At 32.6% G+C, this 14625-nt stretch overlaps 2 protein-coding genes and 2 long non-coding RNA genes across 5 annotated transcripts in view; all 4 read left to right on the forward strand.

Moving 5' to 3' along the window:
• LOC139429220 (uncharacterized) overlaps positions 1-14625 on the forward strand; it is a 219915-nt gene that overhangs the window by 200245 nt on the left and 5045 nt on the right. The gene's annotated exons all lie outside the window — the stretch shown is intronic.
• Positions 2-6454, forward strand: LOC111424025 (uncharacterized). Of its 2 annotated transcripts, none has more exons than XM_023057419.2 (3): positions 2-272; positions 5369-5530; positions 5595-6454. In XM_023057419.2, exons 1-3 carry the CDS (start codon positions 114-116, stop codon positions 6402-6404), a joined length of 1131 nt encoding a protein of 376 aa, XP_022913187.2. In that variant the 5' UTR covers positions 2-113; the 3' UTR covers positions 6405-6454. The 2 variants fall into 2 exon arrangements, with proteins under 2 accessions (XP_022913187.2, XP_022913186.2); XM_023057418.2 differs by lacking the exon at positions 2-272 and adding an exon at positions 4993-5310.
• Positions 7795-9128, forward strand: LOC111424053 (uncharacterized). The gene is made up of 2 exons (XM_023057457.2): positions 7795-8056; positions 8105-9128. The coding sequence occupies exons 1-2, from the start codon at positions 7928-7930 to the stop codon at positions 9077-9079; spliced, it is 1104 nt and encodes a 367-aa protein (XP_022913225.2). The 5' UTR covers positions 7795-7927; the 3' UTR covers positions 9080-9128.
• LOC139429222 (uncharacterized) lies at positions 9336-14366 on the forward strand. Its single transcript, XR_011639887.1, has 2 exons — positions 9336-12065; positions 12164-14366. It is a non-coding gene; the product is annotated as an uncharacterized lncRNA (long non-coding RNA).

Consider the following 14625-nt stretch of genomic DNA (forward strand, 5'->3'; position numbering starts at 1 on the left):
GATGAAAGTAATTATGACAAATCAATCATAATTTAATGTTTAATTAATTTATTAATGATTTTTTTGGGGGTTTAGGGGTTGTATAGAAATTGGCAGTGAAAATCTTTATTAAGATGGTTATAAAAACTGCTGAAGCGTACATGTTTTTTAAAAGAAAAAGGAAAGATGGCAAAATATTTCGTCCGCACGAAAAAATTCGATTTCTTCCTAATTCAGTTACGAATTGGGTTTCAAAACCGGATTTATTAATGTACAATAGAATGCGATATAACGTAAGATTCATTATTTAATAATAATTTTGTTTATCTTTTAATTCGTATCATATCATAAGCTGTTTTTAATTACGTTTGAGAGTACTTGTCAAAATGACAGCTAACTTTTTAAGGTTATTTGATTGATTGACATCTGGTTGAAGTTGAGGTTATAAAAGATTTGTAACAAATTTTAAGTTTCTATAATAAACAATGTTTTTGCATTAAAATATTTTAAATTAATTTTGATATTTATCGAAAATAAGTTTGAAGAAAAAAAAAACTCACCGAAATAGGTTAAAATTGACATTGTTGAGGTTATAAACGCTTTTTTAAGGTTAGGTTGTATTTAAATTATTAGTTTATTTGTTATTATTAATTTTTATAGATTCTTTTAGACGTTTTGGAATAATTCAAGATTAGGAGTCTCTCTTAAAAATCGATGATTTTTTTTTTAATCGATAGGAAATGAGTCAAAAGAGGCGTAAATGATAAAAAAAAGGTGCGGAAAAGTGTAGTACTTACCGAAAAATCACTTTAAAGTTGTGATTTGACGTTTCTTTTTGGAAGTTCAAAGCAATGTTAAAATTGCATTTTCGTATTAAATCCTAACCTGAAATTGTTTAATTTATACCCACGCACAAAATAAAAAGTTATTTTCACTAAATTTGTTGAGATTACAACATATTTTCGGATGAAAATCTTGTTTCTTAGGCTATCGATGCAGAACGACAATTAAATGTCGTTAGATAGAATTGTTTCTACCAAATGTGTATTAATAGACTTTGTGTTAATAGATTGTGTATCAATTGATCTGTCAAATGACTGAAAGCTGAAATATCTTTATGTTGTAAATATAAATGATAAATAAGTATAGTAGCTTATTTAATAGTAGTTTAGTTAAATTAAAATAGTTATTAAAGAAGACATGCTTACAAAATAAAAATAAATAAATAATCCGTGTGACGATAGCAACAAACTGTGTATTTAACCAAATGACAATTACAACTGACAACACAAGCAATGTTAACCATGTATTTTCTCGTATTAAATCCTAACCTCAAATTGTTTAATTTATACCCACGCACTAAATAAAAAGTTATTTTCACTAAACTTGTTGATATTGCAACATAATTATTCATAATGATACCTATGTGAAGTTAGCCCCCAATTAAACAGAATTTTACATGTATAGTATTTTAATTATAACATGAGAACCAGTGAACCGATTTCGATAAACAATGTCTCATTCGAAAGCTTGAACCGATTGACGATAGCAACAAACTTTTATCCGCAATTTCCTATCTATTTTATTAGCTGATATCTTTCGTATTATTAGATATAGCAGAACACTAAATGCACCATATGAAAGCTTGATTCTTTCTTTATGAAATCGTCGATCCTCGTTTGCCGATATGTTAACATTAAAATCAATAAAATATGAAGAACACCGCTCTGTACGTAAAATAGCTTAATATTACCAAACTTCAAGCCCTTGTGCAATTGTTATCAAACCGAATTTTAAAAAACTGTGTTCACAATCAGAAAGAACGCTTCTTCAAATATCTTAATCCGGGTTTTTGTCGGTCAATATCTATTAGCACCATGGTTAAATCACCTTTAATATACATCTCTATATACAGAAACGTTTAATTGCTCTACCTCTAAACAACTTTCTTATTTGATATGAGGAAAACTATAGAAGTATATCATGAAGTTATAGACTTACACAAGGACGTTTTTGGTCATAAAATTACCAAATTCACACGTTTTAGCTACTTTTAAACATTGTTGGGATCAATAACTTTCTTATATCACCAGGAAACAACTCTATAACCAAGCAGCGATAGCCGCGTGTTATACACCATTAGAAAGAGCAGAAAATTGTAGATAAGATAGATCTATACTTCTATAGTTTTCCCCCTATCAAATAAGACATTTGTTTAAAGGAATAGTAATTAAGCGTTTTTGCGTGTAGGGATGTATATTAAGGGCGATTTAAGCATGTCGCCGATAGACGTTTACCAACGAAAACCCGGGTTAAGATAATTTAAAGAGCGCTCTTTCCGAGTGTGATAATAGTTTTTTAAAATTCGGTTTGATAACAATTGCACAAAGGCTTGAAGTTTGGTAATTTTAAGCTATTTAATCTAAGTACAGAGCCACCGATTTGTAGTTTAAGTACAGATTGATCTTAGTATTAACTTATCGACAGACAAAGACCGGTTTTAGATAGAGAAAGAATCTCTAATTATTATCTCGAATTATCTCTAATAATAAGAAAGATATCAGCTAAGAAAGTAGATAAAAAATTACAGATACAAGTTTGTTGCTGGAAAGTTTGTTGCTATCGGACAAATGTGGAGGAGGCTGTAAACTAGAATTCGTAAACATAAAACTAAAGCAAATTCCAATATTTCTAAGCACCACATAAAGAATGAACATAATATAAATTATGGAGGAGTTGAGCTTTTACATTCGTGTAACAAATTATAAAAATAATAATAACTATCTACTTATGAATGAACAAGTTCAACTTTTCCATAAACCCATCTTCGTATAATTTTACAATATACATGTTGCTTAAAAATCGTCAATCTTGCTTTTATCGATGTAATATCGCCCAAATAAGAATTTTGTGTAGAAATTAGATTTTGAGTTAGAACATACAAAAAAAAACAAACATTATAAACATTTCAAATAGATTTTTAGAATCTATTTGTATCTTATATTCCAATCAATTTCTTTTTTCGAATCTATCTTTGCTCCTAGCTGGCGACGCTCTTGTACATAGTTAATAGACACACAGTCTATGTAACGACAGGCACTTAATCATTATGACCTATGCGAAGTTAGCTCCAAATTTTTCTAGCTCCCAATTATATAGGATTTTACATGTATAGTATTTTGATTATAACAAGAAAACCAGTCAACCGATTTCGATAATCAAAATCTCATTCGAAAGCTTAATCTTTGGCCAATACGAAAGTGGAAATGCCCGACTCGAAATCTCTCGCGGGGTCATTTCAATGGCTGTACGCACATAATTAGTAAATTTTGAAATCGGGCATTTCCACCTTCGCATTCATTGCAGATCATACTTTCGACCGAGATTTTGATGACTAAAATTGGTCAATTAGTTACGAAGATAATTGATGTGTTTAATTAATTCGTTTGTTGTATTTTAATCAAAATCCTTAAATATTTCGAATCGGGCATTTCGACAACAGCATTCAGCCAGACACAAACTTTCGATTGAGATATAAAACATTAAAATCCGTCAAACTGTTCTCTAATTATAGTCGATTTAGTTTAAATTAAAAATTAATTAATAGCACGAGCGTTCACACGTGCATAAACAACGAGCCGAAGACGGTGTCATTCCGAGGGCTGTATAAACTTAGCGGGAGAGAATTGAAATCGAGCATTTTGTGATTTCGATAGAAGACACTATGACGAATCGAGTGACGTATAGATTTTGATCATCGGGTACATCGTTTACGAGTTATCACCACTTAAAGAAGGTCAATTTTGTGTTATTTTCGTGTATCTTCGCATTATTTTGACGTATTAGCGAAATTCGAAAGAGTTTTCAAATCGGGCATTTCCACTTTCGTATTGGCCAAGGATTAAGCTTTCGAATGAGACATTATTTATCGAAATCGGTTCACTGGTTTTCATGTTATAATCAAAATACTATACATGTAAAATGCTATTTAATTGGGGGCTAACTTCACATAGGTGTCATTATGAATAATTATGTTGTAATCTCAACAAGTTTAGTGTAAATAACTTTTTATTTAGTGCGTGGGTATAAATTAAACAATTTGAGGTTAGGATTTAATACGAAAATACATGGTTAACATTGCTTGTGTTGTCAGTTGTAATTGTCATTTGGTTAAATGCACAGTTTGTTGCTATCGTCACACGGGTTATTTATTTATTTTTATTTTGTAACCATGTATACACATGTCTTTTTTAATAACTATTTTAATTTAAGCAAACTATTATTAAATAAGCTACTATACTTATTTATCATTGATATTTACAATTTAAAGATATTTTAGTCGTTTGACAGATCAATTGATAAACAATCTATTAACATAAAGTCTATTAACACACATTTGGTAGAAACAATTCTATCTAACGACAGGTAATTGTCGTTATGCATTGATAGCCTAAGAAATAAGGTTTTCATCCGTAAATATGTTGTAATCTCAATAAGTTTAGTGAAAATAACTTTTTATTTTGTGCGCGGGTATAAATTAAACAGTTTCAGGTTAGGATTTAATACGAAAATGCAATTTTAACATTGCTTTGAACTTCCAAAAAGAAACGTCAAATCGCAACTTTAAAGTGATTTTTCGGCTTACCGAAAACTACACTTTTCCGCACTTTTTTTTTATCATTAACACATCTTTTGAGTCATTTCCTACCGATTAAAAAAAAATTCATCGATTTTTAAGAGGGACAGCTAATCTTAATATATGCCGGAAGATTTGACAGCTAACTTATTGAGGTTATTTGATTGATTGATTGACATCTGGTTGAAATTGAGGTTATAAAAGAATTTACAAGAATTATAACAAATTTTAAGTTTCTACAATAAACAATGTTTTTGCATTAAAATATTTTAAATTCATTTTGATATTTATCGAAAATAAGTTTGAAAAAAAAAACTCACCGAAATAGGTTAAAATTGACATGGTTGAGCTTATAAAAGCTTTTTTAAGGTTAGGTTGTATCTAAATTATTAGTTTATTTGTCATTATTAATTTTCATAGATTTTTTTAGACGTTTTGTGTTATTATTCTTTTTAAATATTGTAATCCATTCGTTTTTCAATCACATTTTAATTTTCGTCGCTATTTTTGTGTGATTTTTTTTTCACTAAAAGAAAATGGTGTTGGGAAGATTTGAAAAAATGGAAAAACGGGCTCGGGCTATCAGAAGACGAAAAGTTTTCATACCAACAAAAATACCGAGATATTTGCCCGGGGAAGTCCCCGATAACGACTTAAAGCGCGATCTCACTATTTACAATCAACACAAAGCTCGAGTTGGTGGTTTCGTTAAAAATATTTATATTAGTAACGAAATTTGTCTCCTTTCCGTAGTGTTTTTACATCGACGCCGTTGTTGATAATAAACCACCACTTATGAACCCAAATAAATACATAAAAGTAAGTAGACTTAGAGGGGATGTTGACCGGTTGCAACAAATCGATGAGCAAAATAAAGCGTTGATTAAAAGAATTAATTGGGTAAATCGAAATGGTGTAAGTAAAATCCTTTTTTTAATTACATGAATACTTTCCTAAAACGCATTTTCTTTATAAACAGGGTAAAGTTGATTCGTATAATCCGTTGGCTTATGCGTCATGTTCAAAATGGGACGCTTATCTAACTAAGATGAGTTATATGACAAAACAAAATCTCTTCATTTACAAAAGATTACAAAATGTTGAGTCAAAGTACCCAAAATCTGTGTTAGATGAAGAATGGAAATATAATCTCAACAAATTAAAACACATGGCTAAGTATACATTACAAATGTTTCTAACGAAAAGTGTGGATCAAACGGTTAACGAAATGCCCTCTATAAGCAACTTAGAACAGGTCGATCAAGATTCGAAAAGGAAACGACCCCGTTGTTATTTCGACTTTAAAATTAAAGACGGAATATCAATGGGAAGGATAATTATTGAACTTTACAACGATGTTTGTCCAAAAACTTGCGAAAACTTTTTAAGTATTTGTAAAGGAAACAAAGGTCTTCATTACAAATCTTGTAAAGTTTACAACGTTGTGAAAGGTCAATATTTAGAAATGGGAGATATTACTTTAAATAACGGCAGAGGGGGTTGTAGCATTTACGGAGACCGTTTTCTTGAAGAGGAGCACCGTTTAAAACACTCGAAACCGGGTGTTGTTTCGATGGTTCCCATTGACACAATGTACAACAATTCCAAGTTTTCTATAACCTTCGAAGCCCAAGAACGATTAGATTCGAAGAGAGTCGCTTTTGGACGAGTCATTAAAGGAATGAAAACGATTTATCATATTCAGGATCTCAGAAAAAAGGTTGGGTCACCGATCGTACCAATTTTTATCGAAAAATGTGGCCAAATCAAAAAGAGGAATATTAAGTAATTTTTTTTGTATTAAAAAATAATGGAAATAAAATAATTATTGACATTGTAGACATTGCTATATATCACTATGTTGCATATTTTTATTGCACTAAAACTAGAACTAACACAATTTTTTTTACTAAGGTTTTATGTATAAAAAATATTTCCCCATCGCTTTTAGTTTATGAGTTATGATTGAGTTAATTTTCGAAAATCAACAATTTTAATGTTTAATCGATTTAGAGCGTATAAATAAAAAATGGTAATAATTGGGTTCAATCTTTTTATGGATCTAGTCTTTATGGTCCATTACTAAGGTTTTATGTATAAAAAATATTTCCCCATCGCTTTTAGTTTATGAGTTATGATTGAGTTAATTTTCGAAAATCAACAATTTTAATGTTTAATCGGTTTAGAGCTTATAAATAAAAAATGGTAATAATTGGGTTCAATCTTTTTATGGACCTAGTCTTTATGGTCCATTACTAAGGTTTTATGTACAAAAAGTATTTCCCCATCGCTTTTAGTTTTTGAGTTATGATTGAGTTAATTTTCGAAAATCAACAATTTTGATGTTTTATCGATTTAGAGCTCATAAATAAAAAATGGTAATAATTGGGTTCAATCTTTTTATGGATCTAATCTTTATGGTCCATTACTAAGGTTTTATGTATAAAAAGTATTTCCCCATCGCTTTTAGTTTTTGAGTTATGATTGAGTTAATTTTCGAAAATCAACAATTTTGATATTTAATCGGTTTAGAGCTTATAAATAAAAAATGGTAATAATTGGGTTCAATCTTTTTATGGATCTAGTCTTTATGGTCCATTACTAAGGTTTTATGTATAAAAAATATTTCCCCATCCTTTTAGTTTATGAGTTATGATTGAGTTAATTTTCGAAAATCAACAATTTTGATATTTAATCGGTTTAGAGCTTATAAATAAAAAATGGTAATAATTGGGTTCAATCTTTTTATGGATCTAGTCTTTATGGTCCATTACTAAGGTTTTATGTATAAAAAATATTTCCCCATCCTTTTAGTTTATGAGTTATGATTGAGTTAATTTTCGAAAATCAACAATTTTAATGTTTAATCGGTTTAGAGCTTATAAATAAAAAATGGTAATAATTGGGTTCAATCTTTTTATGGACCTAGTCTTTATGGTCCATTACTAAGGTTTTATGTACAAAAAGTATTTCCCCATCGCTTTTAGTTTTTGAGTTATGATTGAGTTAATTTTCGAAAATCAACAATTTTGATGTTTTATCGATTTAGAGCTTATAAATAAAAAATGGTAATAATTGGGTTCAATCTTTTTATGGATCATTTTATCGAGAAATGTGGCCAAATCAAAAAGAGGCATATTAATTAATTTTGTTGTATAAAAAAATAATGGAAATAAAATAATTATTGACATTATAGACATTTCGAATTAATCATTTTATTAATCATTTAATTTGCGTTTACCGTTATTCTTTTACAATGTCAATAATAATACTTTAATTACATTTTATTTTAATTTTCCTCAACAAGCAGAAATGGATCTTCCACCACTAAAAAAACCAAAGGTTTTTAAACTCGCAAAAATGCCGAGATTTTTACCTGGCGAAGTTCCCGATAATGAAATGATACGTGATCTTAAAACCTTTAACCAACACAGACATCGAGTTAGTTTACATTATTGTATCTAATATTAATAACAATAATTTTTTTAGTGCTTTTTTTGTGAATCTGTCGTCGATAATAAACCACCGCCAATGAACCCAAATAAATATATAAGAGTGAGCAGAATTAGGGCTGATGCTGCAAGACTGGAACAAATCAATGTAGAGAATAAAGCGTTGGTTCGAAAAATTAATATTATAAATCGAATGGGCGGAAAACTTGATACATTCAATCCGTTAGCTTATGCACAATGCTCGAGATGGGGTGCTCATGTAACAAACATGCATTACATTGCAACAGAAAACAAAAAAATTTACAAAAGATTATCATCCGTTGAATCCAATTATCCAAATTCAGATCTCGAAAAAGAATGGCAAAATAACCTTAATAAATTAAAACATATGGCCCGATACACTTTACAAATGTTTATTACAAAGACTTTAGATCAAACTATAAATGCAATGCCTTCTATAAGTAATTTACAATTATTCGGGATAAAACCAAAGAAGAAAAAACGACCTCATTGTTTCATCGATTTTAGAATCAAAGACGGTATTCCAATGGGTAGAATAATCATAGAACTTTATAACGATGTTTGTCCGAGAACTTGTGAAAACTTTATAAGTATTTGCAATGGAAACAAAGGGCTTCACTACAAATGTTGCAAAGTTTACAACGTCGTAAAGGGACAATACTTCGAAACCGGAGATGTTACACTAAATAACGGCAGAGGAGGTTGTAGTATTTACGGGTTTCGTTTTCCCGAGGAGACACACCTTTTAAGTCATACAAAACCCGGTGTTGTTTCGATGGTTCCCGTTGAAAGAACTTTCAACGATTCGAGATTTTCGATAACATTCGAAGCCCAGGATCATTTAGATCGGAAAAGAGTGGTTTTCGGGAAAGTTGTTCAAGGAATGAAAACGATTTATCACATTCAAGATCTTGGAAGGAAAGTTGGGGCTCCTATCGTACCGATTATAATCGCTGCATGTGGTAATATCAAACGTAAGAGACGTAAATGATATGTTTTTCATTGTGTGTTTTTAAAAATAAAATAATTAGGAATAAAAATTCACTGAATTTACTTTTTTAAACATAATGGGGTCATACACGATTTTTTTTTATTATATTTTCTAAAAGTTTATATAAAAATATAGTTACCGTTATTTTTTTAAAAGTCATTGTTAAAAAAATTATTGAAAATTTATATACCCATTTGCGCTTTTAAAATTCCCGCGTTGAGACGTACGATTCTCACTTTTACGTTCCCTTCTCCCCGCTCAAATGCGAGAAAGAGATGAACGTCATTTAGGTTGTATTGAAAAGAGATAGAGTGTTTGTAGGTTATGTTTATTATGTTTTGTTCATGGATGTAATAGAGACACTCTATTACATCCATGGTTTTATTTTGACACTGTCACACCGCAAGCGCTATCTAACGGACAATTTAACTTGTTTTAGGCAGTGCGGTTCTACGTCACAGAAAAGCCGCGAAATTATTTCGTTTGAATATTTGCTATTTTTCACTTCAAATTACGCAAAATATAAAATTGATCAAAATATTTCTTTTACTTTGTGTTCATGCATATACTTGCATATATCGTTTGACATAAAAATTTTCTCTAAATTTAATAAGTGTGTATGACCCCATTATAAAAATTAATGGAAATCTACTTTATCGGCTTAATTTGACAATTAAATGTCAAGCAAACGGTCTTAAATGTCAAGTTTTAATGTGACGTCACAAGCAATGTTAACCATGCATTTTCCTATTATAGCTACTTTGTGCGTGTTTTAAGTTTATCAATATGATAAACTTAAAAGTAAAGTTATTTTCACTAAACTAGGTAAGATTTCAACGTATATTTACCGATGAAACACCTTGTTTTTCTTAGGCTTTTGATGTATAAAGACTGACTACCTGTTGTTAGATAGACTGTGTGTCAATAGACTATGTTAATACTAGAACTAACACTAGACCGCAAACTAGAACCATTGGATTTAGTCGCACGTCTCTTAAAACGCCTAAACCCGAATGATTCTAGTTCTAGGTTTTGTGTTAGTTGTAGTGATAGTGTAAAACTAGAAATAACACTAGACCTAGAACTAAAAAGTCTTCAAACGCACGGCTAAACATGTAGCGCTATACTCTGTTTTTAAACCAGGAGGAGTAAACGCGAAAGTCAGATTTACACTAGGAAAAATCACCAGAAAATATCACTAGATATTTTGGCGGTAAATTTAAATTAATAATTATTATTATTTATTTATGTACTTGTTATTGTATTTATTTTCGTTTGTTATCGTCAACACTAAACATACAAATTAACATTGAAGTTATGAGTGTATTTATTTCAAAATGACACGAACTGTCGAATTGTCAATACCTAACCTTCAAATTCAAAATTGCCTGTGTGTGAACCTTCCTCGCATTCAACCAATCACGTGCAAGGTCAATCTGGTGACAAATTTAAAATACTCCTCCTGGTTTAAAAACAGAGTTTAATTGCCAAAGAAAACTTCAAGGTATAATTAATGTTTGTAAACAAAACTAACCTTACCTAACATTCCTTCACGCTATAATTGATATTACAAAAGAAAACTTCACGCTATAATTGCCATTACTAATTGCCAAAGAAAACTTCATGGTATAATTAATGTTTGTAAACAAAACTAACCTTACCTCACATTCCTTCACGCTATAATTGACATTACAAAAGAAAACTTCACGCTATAATTGCCATTACAAATTGCCAAAGAATACTTCATGGTATAATTAATGTTTGTAAACAAAACTAACCTTACCGAACATTCCTTCACGCTATAATTGACATTACAAAAGAAAACTTCACGCTATAATTGCCAAAGAAAACTTCATGGTATAATTAATGTTTGTAAATAAAACTAACCTTACCGAACATTCCTTCACGCTATAATTGACATTACAAAAGAAAACTTCACGCTATAATAATAATATAAGTTTATTGCTACCAAATCAGCAATACATTCCACAAACAATTAAATTTTAACCATACTACAATTACATATATCACATTACAATACAATACATTTTATTTCCTATCCTACCCCTCCCCATCTCCTCTCCGCATCTCCCTACGCTGCCTTGTCGCCACCACCTCCCTCATCCATTCTCTTCCCTCTGCCCCCTCCCCCAGCACCTGCTTCCAGCCGATCACCTCCTCTCTTAGCTCGTCACACTCCCTCAGTAGATGCTCCAACGACTCCCACTCCCCCCCACATAGCCTACAACCCCTCTCATCATCTCTCATCCAATACCTATTCGCTCTCTCCTCATTGCCGCATCTGAATCTTGCCACCATCCTCTTCCCCTCCTCATCCCCCTCCACCGACAGGTACTTCGGCAATCCCTCCGTTATTATTTCCTCGTACTTAGGGTTGTACCTGCTCTCCCTTATCTGCCCCCTTCTTTCTTGCCTCTGTACATCTCTGTCCCTGCTCTCCAGCTCTTTCCATATCTCAATTCCTTCCCTCCTTCTATCATCTACCGCTTTCACTGAGTACCCCACCCTTCTGAAATATTCCTCCCTCCCTCGTTGCCCGTAACCCCCTTTCCCTGCCTTAATCTCTTTCCAGCACTCCCCCAAAATTTTACATTGAGACCTCCCTTCAACCCTCTCCCCAAAACGTACCGCCCTTTTACCCGCCTCCACTCTTAACTTATCAACCTTCACCTCTTCTCTGACTATGTACTCCGGCGTCTCTTTTGCCAACCCCAAAACCCATCTCCAATACCTAGCCTGTACGCCTTCCAACAGCCCTTGCTCTTTCCACCCCCAAAGCTCCGCCCCGTACATCATAACTAGAGCTCGGATTCTTCGGTACCTAAGTCCAGTCGACCAGTTCACGAATGTTGCGTTATTGACGAGCGACGCATAGCCAAGGTCCCGAGTTCTCAGGTCTGCAGCGTTGTCATGGTAATCCATAGGCGCGCGTTAGCAAGGATCTGTATTAACGCTAAATAAGCAAGTAATTATATACTTTATTATAATTTTTCTCGACTCCCAGTTCTTATTTGGTGAAATTTAATAATTGAATAAGAATGACTTTTTCTAAATTTACTTCAGAAAATGACGACCTAACTCGACGTCACAACTGGTAACTGGCACAAATGTAACTGCTAGAACTAACAGGCCATATTTAGAAGATATTTCTTGGTTGCAAAATGCTACATTGTTGTCAATTAATGTGAACGTATCGCCAAAAATCGCTATTAAGTGTGCCATTGGAATAAATAATAAAAACTAAAACAATAGGGTAATTCAGTTAATAAATATCAAAATATTAACTCTTAATAGAAGTAGTTTTAAATTATAAAACCTAAAACAACAATGCACTTCTAATTAAAACAAATCAATAAAATATTCGATGATAATTAAATAAAATATTCAACACACTCCGTTTGAAATTATAAAAACTGAAACAATAGTACAATTCTAATTCAGAAAATGATGGATTTAACAATAAATAAAAAGGATATTAAATGAATTGGTACTGAATTCTCTGAACGGAACACAGATAAATGCAGGCCTGGCATGCTTATAGATGTGTGAGCGATCGGAACGGTAGATCGCGTGGTGGGAGTGCATTTATGATCGCGCCCCATAGGTTCTGCGCTGTCGACGCTACTGAGACGGTACCGAAATATCCGAGCTTTGATCATAACACTTCTAATCAAGCACTCGAATATCATCTTCCTTTTTCCCATATCCCTTCCAAATAATCTCTCTCCCCACCCCCAGACCTGTCCCATCACCTTATTCGTCTTCTTTGCCATTGCCCTCACATGCGCGCCTTCCTTGTTGTCCTCTCTAAATCTGTACCCCAAATATGTGTACTCCCTCACCTCCTCTATCTCCTTCCCTTCCCACCTCCAGTCCTCGCTCTTCCTTCTACCCCCTTTACAGAACTTCATAACATTTGTCTTTCCTACATTCACCTCCAGAGCCTTCCCCCTAAAATAACTCTCCAAACTCCGCATCATCGCCTTCATCTCCTTCGCCTCTCTCGCCACTACCACCAAATCGTCCGCGTAAGCCAGTGAATGCACCTTCCTCCTCCCTACAACCACACCTCCCATCTGCCCACCGGTCAATCTGTCTTCCATGTCTGCGGTATACAAGGCAAACAGAGCGGGACTAAGTGGACATCCCTGCCTCAAACCCCTCGTTGTCCAGAACCTATCCGTTAACTCGTCCCCCACCTTTACCCTAGCTATCGTCTCTGCGTATATCTCCCTCACCCTGTTTATTGTCCCACCAGTAATCCCTCTCCTCCTCATCTACTCCCATAACTTAACTTCACGCTATAATTGCCATTACTAATTGCCAAAGAATACTTCATGGTATAATTAATGTTTGTAAACAAAACTAACCTTACCTAACATTCAGCGTCTGAAGACACAGGGCTAAACCCGAAACTTAAAAATATACAGCTTAGCGCCGAATAACAATTAAAACTAGAACTAACACTTGCACTAGAACTATACTCTGTTTTTAAACCAGGAGGAGTAAACGCGAAAGTCAGATTTACACTGGGAAAATCACCAGAAAATATCACTAGATATTTTGGCGGTAAATTTAAATTAATAATTATTATTTACTTATTATTGTATTTATTTTCGTTTGTTATCGTCAACACTATACATACAAATTAACATTGAAGTTATGAGTGTATTTATTTCAAAATATAATAAAAAAAGGGTTTAAGAACACAAAATATACAATAATGACACGAAACTGTCGAATTATCAATTACCTAACCTTCAAATTCAAAATCATTGCCTGTGTGTGAACCTTCCTCGCATTCAACCAATCACGTGCAAGGTCAATCTGGTGACAAATTTAAAATACTCCTCCTGGTTTAAAAAGAGAGTATAGTTAGCATTAGATATTAAAATCCCTAGATTTACAAAGTGCCGCGGTTTGACGCCATTTTGGCTCGAAAGTCAAGCGGGAAATTTAAAACTACAAACCAAAACATTACGCCAAATTTCCTTTCTTTTTTTCTCGTGGTACTCTGAAGAGTCGAAAGTCCTTCTTACTGCCATTTTTGCAACTCCAAAGGCAACAAGACGGCAATATTTGTGTAAATAAGTGGTGAGATGTCGTGACAAGCTGTCAAACCGCCATTTTGGCTCGAAAACAGGCTTCATGAACCGCGGTACTTTGTAAATCTAGGGACTTTATTAGATATCACAGTGTTGCATATTTTTATTGAATTAAAACTAGAACTAACACTTGACCTTGAAATATTCGGATTTAGCCGTGCGCTTAAAAATAATTTTGATGTTTCTTGAAAGAGTTTCGACGTGAGGCAAAGAAAAAAACTTTCAGGTGTTAATGTCAACCTTAATTTTATTGTTATATTGGAAATCTTTATAAAATAACCTTTAAAATGAGTCCAAAGATGACGCACTTATCTCAAAAAACAAAAAAAGTTAGAACAAAAAACATTAAATCCGAAGTTAGCAACATTAAAAACAGCAATTTAGTTTTTAAATATTAATACCAACCTTAATTTTTGATTT

This window comes from Onthophagus taurus, chromosome 3 (genome assembly GCF_036711975.1).
Source record: "Onthophagus taurus isolate NC chromosome 3, IU_Otau_3.0, whole genome shotgun sequence".
Taxonomy (NCBI): domain Eukaryota; kingdom Metazoa; phylum Arthropoda; class Insecta; order Coleoptera; family Scarabaeidae; genus Onthophagus; species Onthophagus taurus.

Excerpts from the sequence above, each read along its gene's own strand:
- LOC111424025 (XM_023057419.2), top strand. The coding sequence starts at position 114 with ATGGTTATAAAAACTGCTGAAGCGTACATGTTTTTTAAAAGAAAAAGG. Across the intron at positions 273-5,368 it reads ACAATAGAATGCGATATAAC|TGTTTTTACATCGACGCCGT; the intron begins GTAAGATTCATT and ends TCCTTTCCGTAG. Across the intron at positions 5,531-5,594 it reads ATTGGGTAAATCGAAATGGT|GGTAAAGTTGATTCGTATAA; the intron begins GTAAGTAAAATC and ends CTTTATAAACAG.
- LOC111424053 (XM_023057457.2), top strand. The coding sequence starts at position 7,928 with ATGGATCTTCCACCACTAAAAAAACCAAAGGTTTTTAAACTCGCAAAA. Across the intron at positions 8,057-8,104 it reads TTAACCAACACAGACATCGA|TGCTTTTTTTGTGAATCTGT; the intron begins GTTAGTTTACAT and ends TAATTTTTTTAG.